Genomic DNA, 16,266 nt, shown 5'->3' with positions numbered 1-16,266 from the left:
ACTACGTCTATAAGTGTTCAAAGGATAGAAAAGCGGTTGAGGGCTCTACAAAAAAGTAGTAATGCATCACTCAAAGGGAATGTGCTCACCATCACCCTCGATCCCTTATTCCTCATAAACTCTCCATTGTGGTTTACAGGTACCCCAGTAAATGACCCCACTCTCCCTCTCATGCACTCAAAGCATTAAGTCCGTTTCCTCGCCGGCGATGAACTGCGATCCATCTATATGGCATGGCAGGAGGCTTGCAGATAGTAAAGTCTTCATTGGTGAAGATGGGAGCTGCTTGTTGATTGGCAGTATTCAGCATAATGAGATTTGACAGCTCCCCCCCCCAGCAGCTGTAGTGTCTCAGAGCATATGACTGAATGGATGCTCTCGCTCAATCTACTGGAGTCACGAAGGTAGTCGAGTGTGAATGGATCATATGTTAAATGTTGGGTCTGCAGCCACCATAAAAGCATTACCTTAGCCTTCCGTTTACATAACGCCCGTTTTCGTAAACATCCATGAGGAGTGGTGAGCAGGCCAACGCAATCAAGGGTGGAAAATTGAGAAGTATGAAAAACCATTAACTTCTCTGACTCCACACCGCTGTACATTTTAACAACTTGACATCATGCCAGTCTACAGCCATTTGTCAACAACCGGAGGGGGCAAGGTCTCTTTTCAAAAGAACAGCAGTCACGAGAGTTGCTGTTAAATCCCTCCAAAGGGCAGCACAGTGTTTGTGCTCCATCCAAGAGGCCACTGGGAAGACTGACAGGGGCAATAATTAGTTGGATCCAGCAAGTGCCAATCATGGAATGTGTGAAGAGGAAACACGCCCTTTTTCCTGTACATTTGCAAGCGACTTGACGGAGTAGAGGATTGGATTTCATGTAATTGAATAACAAGAAAGTCTGTCCAGCACAATTTAAGAATGAGCCATGCAAGCCATTTTCATGATTGCATGAGCTCCCGATATGCTATGGATCAAAGTTAGAGAGAACCGCCACATGTATGGAAAAAGAAATGAACAGGGAAGCACTCCAGAATGTCTCTCTCTCTCACTCACACACACACACACACACACACACACACACACACACACAAGTCAGTAAATAAAGCGACAGTCAATTACAATGGCCTGGCACAAAAGCCTTACCCAGTGGTTCAATTCAACAGGGAGAAATCTATCCCTCTATCCCTGAATAATTTTACACCTCAGTGCATATGAGACATGGAAAAAAGGGAGGGGTTACAGAGCGAATGAGGGTAACGTGGGATCGGAGACAGGAGGAGAGAAGGGGAACGGAAGGGAAGCATTCAACACTGGTTCCTTCAGAAGCAGGTAAAGGTACAAAAAAGCTCAGATTATGCTGAAAGTTACACCACAACAGATCATCTAACCTCACAGTAAGTAACGGGTTCATATAGAAAGAGCAAGAAAACCTGCATTCATTTAGATCTTGTAATCTGACCGGAAGGTAGATCTTAGAAGTCAACATGAAAAAGCTCTCACAACCAATTTAACTTTAATAATGCGATGTAATTCTTTGAGAAGCAGAATAGTTATGGAAAAATAGGACAAGACTTGATTTTATCTGCTGGGGATTGATTAGATTGTAAAGAGTATATTTATCAGGGGTTTTCAGACCTTTTTCAACCTCAAATATGAAATGACAAAATGTAAAAGTTAATTTATGAAGACCCACAAAGAAAACATGTTAGCAATTGAACAAAAAAAAAAGATCATTCATATCAAATATGTAAACATATATAAATTCATAACAGTGATTAATCACATGATTTCTGACAGTAATATTTAATATTGTTGTTTAAAATTATTTAAAAATCATATTTAAATATTTAAAAAATAAATCAAAAACATGTTAATCCCAAACAAAAACAATATATCAATTTGATGATAGATAGACAGACAGAATAAAAATGATATATTATATATTTTTGTATAGTGTATAAGAAAGTGAATGGGGTCAATTCTGATTTCATGCTGACTTCAACCTTCCCGTCAGATTTCACTCACATACTGGGAAACCTGACAAAAAGCATCCTGCTGCCTGGTTTGCTGTTTTGGCCATATACTGAACATACACACAAGCACAATGGACACAAAAAACTGAGAGATGCCTGGAGCGTTTTGCAATTTACTGCATCGGTCAGCGCACGCTCACTAGGATCTCTCTGCATTCCTTCATGGACCTACAGACACACCTGTACCACAGACTGACAACAGCCTCTCCCCGAATTACTATTCCGATCGTGATCCAGGCACCTTCACAAATCAGCTCCTTACAGCCCAAAGCCTCCCCGTTTGCAAAAACAAAGCGGCGTGACCTTTCCTTTTTTTCCCCATCGTCTCCTCAGCGGCTCAGCCTCCATTTCCTCAAACATTTGCCTGCACGGAGTCATCTTTAATTACCACGACAGGGGCGACACGTTCCCCATCCCAGACGCAGAGAGGAAATAAATGTTGTTGCTTTTTGCCTCTTTATTTCTACTAATCAGGGAGCTTGGCTCTTCAGCTCGATTGGGAAACACTCTCAAAACGGGATGAAGAGCAAGCAAGAACGAGAGAGAGAGAACGCAAGCTTCTCCCTATATTGACAGTTTCAAAAAAAAAAAAAAAAAAGTCGGCATAATTTGTTTCCACAAGAGGAAATGTATTAAAATAAATCTCATAAACATCAAGAGGACTGGCTTTTTTTCTGTCTTGGAGAATGGAATCAAACTAATCAGCATTGTGCTAATCCTTTCAAGGAAGCTGTAATCCCCGGGATAGCGGGACATGGCTAAACCCATTCCAGAGGGGATCCGGTGGATTCTTTTAACAAGCCTGATTACGCCAGCACACAACCACATGTCAGAGTAATGCCTGGACCATGAGTAAAATAAGAGCAAAGTCTGTTTGTGCAGATGTGTCATAATCATTCAGATTTATTCACAGTCGTACACAAAAACACAGGGCGTTCAAACTGATCGTCATTTGCGGTGCCAACAAGGGTGGCAGATACACCAGTGCAATAAAGTTGAACAATTCACAGAAATGTGCAGCACATGGTTGTGCACAATTCAGAACTAAGAATGCCTGAATTTGGTTTGTGTATATGGAACTGAGTTAAGTCAGGGAGACACTAAACGACTTTTAAAATGAACAGATTTTACAACACTAGACATCATACACTTACCGACTTTATAAATAGTCACAGAGGAAAAACTGGCCATCATACATTAATCGACTGAGGATCATACACTACACTATGCTTTGTTGCTAGGAAACGCATACCAAATGAAAACAACTGTTAAAAGGTTTTAAAATCAGCTCAAAATACAGGGCTTGACAATAAGGACTGCCCGATGGCCCGAGGCCAGGACACTCAGGACAGTTGACGGATTTGTGTTGTGTGTTCAGCACGCGCACAGACAGCTTTTACTGTTACGCCCAAATCCTAATTTGAGTTTCTTTCCGTTTCACTGTTGAGTTTGAATGGACAAATACATAGAATACAAAAATGCCCATCTTGGTGGGTAACTTTGTACCTTTAACAATGATTAATCTATATTTAATTTATACAGTGGAGTAGAGATGCACTGATCAACTGGGTATTTATTATTTTATTTTTTTCGTTTTGTTTTATTTCAGAGACTATCTCTGTTCCGGCTTGCACACAAACTGCATCGCAATAATTTTTTTCAAAACGTAATTTGTGTGGCAATATTAAGTTAATATTATATTAACACAAAGTGTCTATAAACGGCTGTTAACAGAGGCCAGCGACGCTGAAGACGGACGCAAAGAGGAGACAATACTGTAGCAGGCAGAGCAAGATCGCTAAGCCAACATTTTAAGGATTAAAAAAATAAAATAAAAAATAAAAATAAGAAAAAAAATTGCATCATGATGTTTCTTAACCAATTTTCATTAAAGAATACCAGTGGCAAAAAATATGACAACACACTAAAAATACTTCTGCAAAAGAAAAAAAATTAGAAACTGAAGCATTTAGTGCCAGTGAGATTTTTTTTTATTATTTATTTATTTACTTAAATTAACACTTTTTATTCAGCAAGGTCAAATTATTTGATCACCAGTGACAGTAAAGACTTTTACACTGTTTTTAAAATCAAGATATATCTCAATTTCCGCAAAAAAAAAGGTTAAGCAGCAAAAACTGTTTTGAACATACAATACTAATAATAATAACAAATGTTTCTTGAGCACCAATTAGAGTCGGCATATTAAACTGATTTTTGAAGGATCATGTGACACTGAAGACTGGAGTAATGACGATGAAAATTCAGTGTTGCCATTTCATGAATAAATTATATTTTAAAATATATTTAAATAGAACACATTTAAATTGTAATAATATATTCCTGTTTTTACTGTATTTTTGATCAAATAAATGCAGCCTTGTTGAGGAGTCTAGACATCTTTCAATAACATAAAAAAAACATACCAACCCCAAACAGTAGTGCTAGTCAGAATCTGTAAGTCTTCTTGTGAATATTATCTTGTAACAAACGTTTGTAGATCGGGAAGAAGGAGGCAGGAACCGGCAAACATTTAAACATAAAACTTTAATAAATAAATGAACAAAACGAAAGTAAAAGCGGCAGCCCCTTATGGACGACTGCCGCATAAAACATAACAACATAAAATCCAGGCCTGGCCCTCTCCCATTCTTCACTGTCCATACCCCTCCTTTTATCCTCCGGTGCTCCTCCGGTGAGTTGCGCAGGTGTCGCTCAATATCATTAACTCCCCGTTCCCACTGCTCTCGGCCCCGCCCCACTCGTCACATACCTTTACTTAAAAATGCACTAAAACAGGTCGAAAATATGGACAATGAAAAGCATATGCAGGCAGATGGAGACTGTAGCTCATCTACACAAAAGCCCACCATCGATTGATTAAAATTGCTTATGTAAACACACCTAGTTCACACATCTTGAGACTCTGAAAAACAATCATGCAGTAGAAAGTCCAGGTTGTAGATCCTTTCCCAGTCTGAACAAGAACAAAAAGGTCAAAAATGCAGCAGATTTGGTCTTCACTTAAACTACATTATTTGTTATAGCTCTGCAGAAGCCAAAGGTTTGCTTCTACAAACACAATCTAAATTTTTTAAGTAGTGCCAACTAAGATTAAGGCAGGGTAACCACTTTCCTGGCACCTATCACAGGGGTAAAGCTGGATCCATGATGCCAATATGGGATGCCAATATGGGGCAGCTGTGGCCTAACTTGGAGATTTGTACTTGTAACAGGGGTGTAGCAGGTTCGAGTCTCGGTGCTGTGCAGGAGTTGTAGGTGGGAGGGAGTGAATGAACAGCGCTCTCTTCCACCCTCAATACCCATGGCTGAAGTGTCCTTTGAGCAAGGCACTGAACCCCCAGTTGCTCCCCGGGCGCTGGATCCATAGCTGCCCACTGCTCCGGGTGTGTGTTCACGGTCTAGACTTCTCACTGCTGTGTGTGTACACTTGGATGGGTTAAATGCAGAGCACCAATTTCGAGTATGGGTCACCATACTTGACAAATGTCACGACTTTCACTTTCACTTTCAATATCTAGATCAAGAGCTCACACACACCAAAAAAATAAAATAAATAAAAAATAAATAAATAAATAAAATGCATGATGGAAAAACTGAGAGATTTAAAATAAAACATTTGTGGCAGGGGAACTTGACAGGACAAGGACTCGCATACAGCAGCACTTTTCCATGCCGCTTAAAACTTTTAAATGCACAGTTTGTCATCTGGGGCAGATTACGGTGAAATGGCGCAGACACAGCATCTCTGTGTAAGTGTGTAAAGGGGCATTTGCTATCGCCAACGGCCAAGGCTACTCAAGAAGTTTAAGCGTGCTAAAATGAGAGAATATTGTTCACCTTGACAGGTTTTTCATCCCTGTTGCTAGGGAGCGACTTATGAATCTTTTGGCGATATCAAAGCCATTCCTCTGGCTCAAACAAAGATCAGTCCCAGTGATCTACATCATAAAAAGCAAACTCATGGGCTTCTGCGTTTGCAAAGTCTACAAAACATGGGGATTTTGTCATTGAGTCAAGGTAATACAATTCAATCTTCAGCTTACCAGATCAGCATGTAAGCTCCGTACCCATCCTCGCTGTTTGCCTCTACATTCGGTACACATGGCTTTGTGATTTTCCACGCCCTCCTTTATCCAGGGGAATTGTTTCACTGAAGGTGGAAGAAGGTCTAACATAGAGCTTAGACTGGTCAAACAATGACAAAACCCCCTGCACATCTCTCATTCTGTGTGTTTTTGCTTTTCTTTTTCTTTTTTGTTTGGAGTGGTTTGCTTGACTAGAAAAGAAAAACTCCCAGGCTGAAGGACACTTTGTCAATAAGTAATACCCACGCTGTATTAGCTGCATATTTAGCCGTGAGAATTCATCTAAATTGCTTTCAGACAAAATCATTTAGCGAAGCGTGCTTCAAAATGTAACGGCCCATCTCTGTGTGACATTCAGCTGGGAATGTGAACTTTGGGCTTGTTCAGAGCAAGGAAAGTTAGCTCGAGTCCTGTGCCACAATGCAAAGGCGTTCATCCCTCTATTCGGCATCTGAGACATCCTTTCCTAAACTAATCAGAGAAGAACTGCAAAGAGATTATTCTTGAGACCTATTCCAACTTCACTTTGCACTGTGATTGCTTGGAAATTTTCTGCAGATGGTTTTTAAGCGTAATATTCTCTTGTTCGGTAATAACAAAGCTTCTCTAGATACACTCTAGGACTCCCAGTGGTGTGCGGTATTGTATAGTAGAGCTATCAAACACACACACTTTTTCTAGGTATTTAAAATTAACAGCAGGGGGTGTAAAGCAACTGACGGTGAGAGACAGAGCGAGAGAAAAAGAGATAAAGACAGGAATTGACTTTTTGCCGTCCCTCAGCGTTCACCCTCTCCTCGTGTCCATTACAACACCATTATGTTTTTGATGTTTTCCCCTCCTTTCCAACATACTGTCGGTTTCGTTCTTTAATGTGGTCATTCGGCTACAAGAATTTTTCAACTGAACAGACGTCCGTGTCATTACCTGCAATAAGGGTCATTTCCCATAAGGAAAAGGGAGAGATGGGAATGTTATATGGAGTGACTGGCAAACACTGCATAAATACAGACCCAGCTTCCAATCAGAGACATTATGTCGTATGTGTGAGGAATATCCAATGCATGCAGAAAAACACAGGTTCGGACATGAGCTGTGCTTGTTTGTATGACCTGATGTCTCATTCGGGCCTGCTAGAGGCTTCATTATACCTCACCGCTGGTCGTTGGGCGCATGCCATTCATTCTGACTATAGAGCTGAAGGAGGAGAAAGTCTGGATTGTTTAGGAACTCGTTCTCATTAAAAACTGTGTGTGTCACTAGGGAGACTTTCTGCTCCTAACAGCCTCCAAAAGTAGCTGAGCTTCAACAAAGGCCACACGACGTCTCCATCTGCAGGGAGCGCTACACCTCCTCCTTCCATCTTTCTTTGCCTGTCCATTTTGTCTGTCCTTCACTCTTTTTTGTAATCTCCATTCTCCAATCTGTGCTCTATCTGGTCTGTTTTTGTTTAAAGAGTCAGATATGTTTAGCCTGGACAACGACAGGAACAGTGAAGGTTATAGCGCTACTGACAGTAACAAGTTCCTCATCCTGTGAGGATGCAAAATTGGGAGGGTTGCTTCAGTCACGAATATGTCAGATTTGGCTAATACTCAGGGAACCAATATTTCCTGTGTGCATGTTCACCACAAACAGCAGCTCTTGAGAGATAGGAAATCACGGATGGTTAAAATGAGCATTCTTTCCATCTTCCATCCCATCATAAATTATGAGGGGTTAAAGTGAACATGAAACAACATTCATAACCCAATTTATGTTGTTAATGTGACACATTTCTAAAGTAAAACAGGATATTTAATGAGAATTGTGCGTGGATTCGATATTCCCAAAACAAAATTATTAAGTTGAACCATTCATGTAACACAATACATTTTTTTATTTAAATTTTAATACCACAATGGTATGTTAATAATGCTAAAATTATTTGCTAGTATGATATCTAATACCTTAGTGTTAACAAATCGAACCTTATTGTAAAGTGTTGCCAATGTTCATAAAACCAGGAAGTGTATTAGGAATAGGTTAAATTTTGATTTTATGTTGGCTCTTTCAGCATTGTTCCTGCCTTCCTCCCTGTCACTTCCTGTCCTCTCTCTACTTTGTCCTCAGTGATAAAAGTCCAAAAACAACAATTTGAAAAAGTTTTCTTCTATTCACAAGTAATAGTTTATTTGATGTGAAACAAATAGCTATCGCTCAACAACTGCTCATGACTTTTCTTTGAGGCTAGTTAGTTTGCATCAGCATGGGGTCTAAAAGTAGGTTTGTTTTCTATATTGTTTTCCTCTACGGTTGAATGTATAAAAGGAACTATAAAGAGATACTGGGGAGGGTGAAACCATCTTTAAAAACAGTTGGGAAACTTTATAACTCTTTGCAAGTTGAGAGAAAGGGAGCGTGGAGGCTTTGACAGAAAGCACAGAGGGACAGCCACACTGCTGGCTTCCCAACACGGAGAACGCACAAATGAAACGGAGAGAGAGAAATATGAACCTCTCTGCACCATCACTTCTTCAGCTACAACTAAGTGAAGCAGTGCACAAAGAAAACACATCTGCATTCCCCAGATCAAACCTCACTTTCAACTGTTATCATAAATAAAGGTATACATGCAAGACATCAGCGGCTTCCTCTCTCAAAAGTATAGCAGTTTTGAAAGGGAAACAAATCTGAAATATTTTGAAAGGTCACGACATGCATCATCCCAAGTCATCTGTAGCAGCATGTGCCATCTCCATCATGATAAAGAATTTAAGTCAGGGCTAGAAAATGAAGGGAAAGTTTGTCTTTTGTAATCCTCAGACAACCTGGTGAAAAAAAGCTTCAGTGAGAGTCCACGGTTTAGCCTTCTTCAAACATTATAGGCAAAGAAATGCAATGTTATATTAACCCATGGGAACAAGACTTGTCAGCTATTCCTTTAACAAGAATTTTAAACCCTTAATACATCACGAAATGGCATTCCTTCAGAAATTCAGAACAGCTCAATACAATCTCATCTCTGTAAAGTTGCCAGAGTCCACAGTAAATCAGGTAGCAACTTCCAATATGTTAACTTACCCACTTGAGACCAGAGCTCCGAATTTAGAAAAATGAAAACGAGCTGGTGCATGTTCAAGTGGTGTTATACTTTAGCAGAGAGCGAGACGGTAGGAGGTTGTGTCAGGTGTGTCGTGGAATCGGTCCAAACAGGCTTCCCTAATCTCTGCTGAGTGTGTTTGTTTGTCTCTGAATGTCAGAACACCTTCGGGCCAGGAAGACAAAGTTCAAAGCAATGCAGATACACTTTGTATATGAGTCCAACTGTTAGATAAAACTGACACAGATTAACAGAGCGAATCAAAACAATGCAGCATGGCAGTCAACAAAACAGTACATTTTGTATGAAAGTCCCTTTTTTGGGGGAAGGGGACAAACTATTGCAAGATCATTATTAAATTATATGAAAATTATAATCTAATAAATTCTCATATATAATATAATATAATTTAATATAAATGAGAATGATTATATATATGTGTGTAATGGCTGAGAATTTATCAGATTTAAATTAATATATAGTAATACACAGTATAATTAAAATGACATATGTAATATAATAATTTAATTATTACATAATAAAAAAAATATTATCACTTGCATATACACTACTGTGCTTTAGTCTAGTTTTAAGTCAGTTGTTTCTTTCTTTTGCTAAAGTGTGTCAGTAGGAAATTGCATTTTACATTTCCAAACATTCCTTTTTGCCATTAATTGTAATAATCCAGTGAGATTTTTGTTTGCACAAGGAGTCTGACAGCAGCCAGTGCTCCACACAGAGATCTCATCATCATCATCATCCAGTCCGTCTGGAATGACATGAAGAATCAGAAAACACTGAGATAGACTAAATCCAGAAGAACCGTGGCAACGTCTCCAAGATGCTTGAAGAAGCCTTCCTACAAAACTACTATGTGCAAGTGTACCAAGGACAAAAGCTGTTTTAAATGCAAAGGGTGGTCATACCAAATATTGATTGCATTTATTTAATAGAAGTTAATTGATGAATAAAATCTGTTTATGACATTATTTTTGAAAGCATCCTCACTTTACAGCATTTTTACACAAGTGCCTAAAACATTTCACAGTATCGTAGCTTTGTAGGAAGGTTTCTTCAAGCATTTTGGAGACATTGCCACAGTTCTTCTGGATTTAGTCTGTCTCAGTTTTTTCTGATTCTTCATTTTATTTGTTGGTGTATATGTTAATGTGTTAAGAGTTCAAAAGCAGTATTGTAGGGCATATAGATATATATATATATATATATATATATATATATATATATATATATATATATATATATATATATATATATAGATATATATATATATTATATATATATATATATAATGGGTCACCAAACCTAGAAACTACTGTTTGGTTCTCTGCATAACTACAGTTAGAAATCCAAGTTTGATGTGAAACAAACAAAAGATATCCAACAATACAATTTGCATAAAATCAACATATAATAAACACCACATTAAAATTTGATCATTGCATTATTGCCATTGTATTTGGACAAACAAAACGCCAAACTCCTGTGAAAACAAAAGGCATCAGAACTACAGATAAAAGCTTCTTACCTCGTTGGTGTTCCAGCGATGTCTCTCCTTGGGCAGGGAGGAGCATTTGGGAAGGCATTCCAGAAGCTTCTTGGGCAGGTAGATTTTCAAATGTCCATGTTCATCTGTGAACGACACAAAAAGGTCACTTAAAATGAAGTGTGAGCAGGATTATTAAAACAAAGCTGTGCTGCTCTCCAGAGTCTTAAACACTGGGAGCTGTTCTTTTAAAACAAAGATCCAATCATTTCTTTGTAAATTACTGAGTTTGAATTCATTGTCACTATTGCTCAAGGGACTCCTTTAAGGAAACTTCCATGCCCAGGTGTTACGTTTGCAAATTGCTGCGACAACCTTTTTAAAAAAAGAAAACTATAAACCAGGCACGAGACCTCAAAGGAGGAGTACTCAGAAAGCAATGAAAAAAAAAAAAAAAACTTAAGATGTTACTGTGAAATGAAAGGGAACATATTTGGAGCACAAGGCGTGCAAAAGGCTTTCATCCAGAAATGTCGTGATTTTGTTTTCATTGAGTTTTTTTTTTTTTTTTTAAATGCTCCCGTTCTTTCTCTCTCTTCCTTATCACGCCAGAGTGACTGCTCAAATACATAACAACAAAATTGGGCAACGGAGCAAAAACATTTCAAGGTTATTGATAACCGTTTGCATCAAGGGCTCAGGCTTCTTAAGGAACTCAATGTTTAGCCCTGTGGGAGAAGGTAGTTCCATATTGCGTGCTGAGCCTGCTTATGAATATAAAAAAGCAATGACACTGAAAGAAAAGGAGAATGAGAGACTGACTGAGATTTGTGGAGTGTGTCCTCGGTAAAAGACGAGAGAGAAGTAAAAGAGATGCTGCAGATCTGAGCGAGATGAAGCCTGTGTGTCCTAGAGACACTGCTTAGCAACCACTCCCACTCTGGCTTTAAGGACTAACAGATAGCCAGACGAAAAGAGGCACATGTAGAGGGTTAGGATCACTCTTCTGTTCATAGTCTTACACCAGAAACAATGCACAGTGTTGTGCTTTACCTGTGCATGAACTTAAACCCACATAACAAATTCAATTCCCTATAGAAAACACCCAAGTGCATCAAGATGTCTTTCAAAAATCACCATTCAAACCAGATCAGATAAACGCAACTGCACCTGAAACATACAGTACTTGATATGAGTATGTAACTGCCAATGCTACCAAGGCCGTAACCATGTCTTGAACATTGGGGGGGGGGGGGGGGGGGGGGCACTAATTTAATAATATATATATATATATATATATATATATATATATATATATATATATATATATATATATATATAATATATAAAGCCTATATTTCGTGACTAAAAACTACTGCGTGCAACTATGAAATATTTAGGAGCACTAGTGCGACTGACGCGTGTGTTTGCAATCAGGGGAGAGTTTACGGTTTCTACTTAAAACGTGTTTTTGCACGTGTAGGCTATAGATTATAATGGAACTTTGTGAGATTGCGATGAACTATGGAGAGTGGCTGTTTTTATTAATTATTAAGGGCCTTTGAAATGTTATATTTATTTAAAACAACAATTCAGTAAACAAGAAATATTAAGTGACTTGCATTGTCGGATTATAACACTATTGTCTGATTTTGTCAATGAAAATAGTTTGAAACAAAGTCACAGCTGCAGCTGCACATCTCTAAAAGCAAACACAGCGGTGTTTTGTTCATGAAAGAATGTGCGTTTTTAAACTAGTCAGTGATTCATGATTATCCATGCATAATTGCTTCATTCCTGTATGAATCAGCCATTTGAATGAATCAATAAAAATAATTATTCATTGATAAATTTATTGACCTGCCGCCACTACTAGCAGTTTTAGTTTCATTTTTAAAGTATAATTTCAGTCATTTCAATCACTGAATATTTCTATAGCCTATTAAAATTGTTATATTTAAAACATTAATCGCAACATAAATTTATTCATTTAATTGCACTCATGCCACTTCTGAGCCTCATTAAACTTCTGAAAATACACCTACACTCCACTTTTGTCTTCTTCTGTGCCACTTATTAGCCTACAAATTAACATTAATACTGTTTTAATATGATTGCTAACTTATTCTTACTTGTTCTTATTCTATTGTTTTAAATGGACATTTTAAAAAGCTCATACACATTTGACATAATAGCTGACATAGCCTAGGGTACTTGTAATAAAATTAGAAAAATGCCATTACTGTAAATCACTTTAAGGAGTCAGATGTCACCTCGTAATGGTAAGGCAGAAGATTACTCCTTAATTTTTTGAATGTGCTCCTAATTTTTTTTAAAACTACAAGTGCTCCTAAAAAGAAAAGCTCAGAGCCCTAAGAAGCTAGCACAAATGTTGTTAACACTATCCCTCGCCTTTTATTAATAAAAAAGCTTCAAGACATTACTCATCAGCAACGAGGTGTTTCCTGAAATAACAGAGACATACAGATAATACACATACACAATTTTTATACTCTCTCTCAAAATGGCCATATTTAAGGGGGAAAAAATCATGTAGTTTGCATCACTGGGTCATCATATAGCGGTCTTTAAACATTTCTATGGTAAAACAGTTGACTAATATTAAATTATTTGCAGCTTCCATCTCATCTCGCTCTTTTTTACCATTAAACTCACATTTCGTGCTGGAATTCGCTCTGTTTCTTTGAATGGTAAACCCCGCCTACTTTGATTGGTCAGCTCAATTATTGTGACATTGATGAGCACTGTTAGCCCGCAATGTAACTTTTAAACCTTTTTGTCATCATTAAAAACAGAACGCTCTGTAGTGCAGCGGATCAGTGCAAGAGTTTCAAATATTGGGGGGACAGATTGGCCATTTTTAATTATTGGGGGGACTTGTCCCCCTCAATGTCTATGGTGGTTACGGCCCTGAATGCTACTAGCATTGCAAGCTCAATTTCGTACTCTGTTGCATTCCAAATGTGTCCCATTGCAATTCTGCATTCTCAGAGTTGCCACAAGGGGCACTAAAGCAGAAATGTCTGTATTTACAGTGACTTTTTTTATGATTAAAATCTCAAGTTGTTGTTGTTGAATTGGAAGTTGACTTGTTCAGAGCCTTTTTCAATTCAACAAAACTTATCTTGGGAGTCTCTCAAACAGAAGGCTGCATCCTACGAAGGCTGCACACATTTAAACTCATGAAAATAAACTGAAAGAAAACAAGTCGGTACTCATCATCTGAAATTTGGGATGCAGCCTTCCATTTGAGAAGCACCATTCACCTCCCTCATGCTCGCTAAAAGCCGTATACGAGAGTTGTGAGATAAAAGACTATTTTCATTTTTAATTATATATTACCATTTGCCTCCCTCATGCTCGCTAAAAGTGATTAGAAATCTGATTAGTTTCCTGCTTCAGATAGATAGTTTTAATGAACCAGTTAAAAAAAAAAATTTATTCAGAAGTTATTTTAACATTTCTGTCAGCCAATAATGATTATAAAAGAAAATGTCACGAGCATAGATCAGCGCATCTGATTGACAGATAAACCACAAGCTCTATCAGTTATTAATATTCTGGTTATTTTGTTTCAGTGTACAGTTTGTTAATATTGTTAATATTGTGTAAAATGTCTTGTTTAATTCATGCGATAAATGCATGTCCCTGCTGAGCTGTGGGCTATGACTAATTTCACGGGCAAATCAGACAAAATTACAATTTATGTATTGTCATCATGTTTTTTTTTTTTTTTACATATACAAATAAAGCTTTATATTATGAGAACTATACATCCTTTGACCTATCCTGCAGTCATTATGGTGAGATTAGGTTCTTTCAATCTAAAAAAAACAAGATTCGAAAAATAATCGAAAACAACAGTGAGGAATCTAATAAAACAAGCTGTTTTGTACAGCTAAAAATAGCTGGAAGCAGATGACACCGGACACCAGACCCATTAAATTTACAAATGGCTGCACCCACCCTTACAGGAAAAATAAGGTGGATGCGATGAACATGAATGGCACAGAAATGAAAAATATTCATGTTAAAAATCACTCTCTTGATTGCAGACATCATGCCTTGGCAAATCTAGGCAGAGTCTGAGACTACCAGGGCATTTTGCTCAAAAGAAAGACGTAAGGAACAGGAGACTTAAAGGGATACTCCTGACGGTGATGAAGGTTTTGTATTTTGTCGTTTTTTTGTGTTTATTTGGAAAGTTGTAGGGTTTTTGTTTGTCTTCGGAACACAATTTAAGATATTTTAGCATAACCGGGAGGCTTGAGACTGTCCCATAGACTGCCAAGAATATAATAGTGTCAAGGTCCATAAAAGGAATGAAAGTCATCATCAGAATACTCCATCTGCCATCAGATGTCCAATCTGGGTTATATTAAGCGACGGGAAACAAAAATAATGACTTTATTCAACAATTCCTTTGTCAACAGTCTCCTCTGTGTCTCTCCATATAGTATGCTGTGTATGCTCTTCTGTATCATCCACGCCACAAGGATGCACTGTTTCTATGTGTATTTAGCTTTGATTTGAAAGAAAACAGCACATCCTTGTGGCGCGGATGATGCAGAAGAGCATACACAGCATGCGGTGATATGGACAGACACAGAGGAGATCGTTGACAAAGGAATTATTGAATAAAGTTGTTATTTTTGTTTTCTTCGCTTTCAAAAAGTGTTCCTGTCACTTCATATAACCCAGATTGCACGTCTGATGGCAGATGGATTATTCTGATGATGACTTTTCATACCTTTTATGGACCATAACACTATTATTTTCTTGGCAGTCTATGGGACAGTCTCAAGCCTCCCGGTTTTCATCCAAAATATCTTAAATTGTGTTCCAAAGATGAACGAAGCTTTTACAGGTTTGGAACGACATGGGGGTAAGTGATTAATGACAAAATTTTCATATTGGGGTGGAGTATCCCTTTAAGCAAAGTCAACATTTGCTCTCCATTCAATCTCACTGGCGTCTAGGAGAAACTGTGGAGTTTGAAAAGATCTCATTTGAGATTTGCCTTTTTATTCAGTGTCGTCTCTCTCTCTCTCATTGCAACAGTTCTGTTGAAATTTAATGAACGTTTCATATTATGAATTGGGAGATCTGTGGCTGTTATGCTTCAGCTAAAGCAAAGATTGAGAAGCAAAACACATAGTACATTCGCATGAGATAATGAATAAATGAGCAGGCTCTTTTGAAAAGTTCTGCTCTTTTTCATTCCAAGTAACTCGACCGGGATGCATTATAAAGGAACGAGGCATTGAGAAACTTATTTACAGGCTAATTAAGACTAGACTACACTGTATATCCCTTCCTATTCCTATTCGTTATTTCTCGTCTCTCCCTTCATCTCTGTCTCTCTCTTTCCCTCTCAGTACATGTTTTGGAAGAACAAGCAAGCGATTCTGAGGACTGCCATTTAGTCTCATTGTTCTGCATCAAAGTAAGGGGCTTTTAAATTATGCTGACTCTGACGACTGTGGCTTTAGAGGCAAATTTTAATCACAGAG

At 38.0% G+C, this 16,266-nt stretch overlaps 1 protein-coding gene across 16 annotated transcripts in view; it reads right to left on the bottom strand.

Moving 5' to 3' along the window:
* Window positions 1-16,266, bottom strand: part of LOC109098356 (calmodulin-binding transcription activator 1-like) — a 285,375-nt gene that overhangs the window by 254,894 nt on the left and 14,215 nt on the right. For all 16 annotated transcript variants that reach the window (XM_042766802.1, XM_042766804.1, XM_042766809.1 and 13 more), the window contains one exon: window positions 10,775-10,878. In XM_042766802.1, the coding sequence (XP_042622736.1) occupies window positions 10,775-10,878 (104 nt within the window). Of the gene's footprint in view, window positions 1-10,774; window positions 10,879-16,266 lie in introns of those variants that run through there.

The sequence above is a fragment of the Cyprinus carpio genome, chromosome A11 (genome assembly GCF_018340385.1).
Source record: "Cyprinus carpio isolate SPL01 chromosome A11, ASM1834038v1, whole genome shotgun sequence".
NCBI lineage: Eukaryota > Metazoa > Chordata > Actinopteri > Cypriniformes > Cyprinidae > Cyprinus > Cyprinus carpio.
The sequence above is the reverse complement of the archived record's forward strand: the minus strand, read 5'-3'. Positions and strand labels throughout refer to the sequence as shown.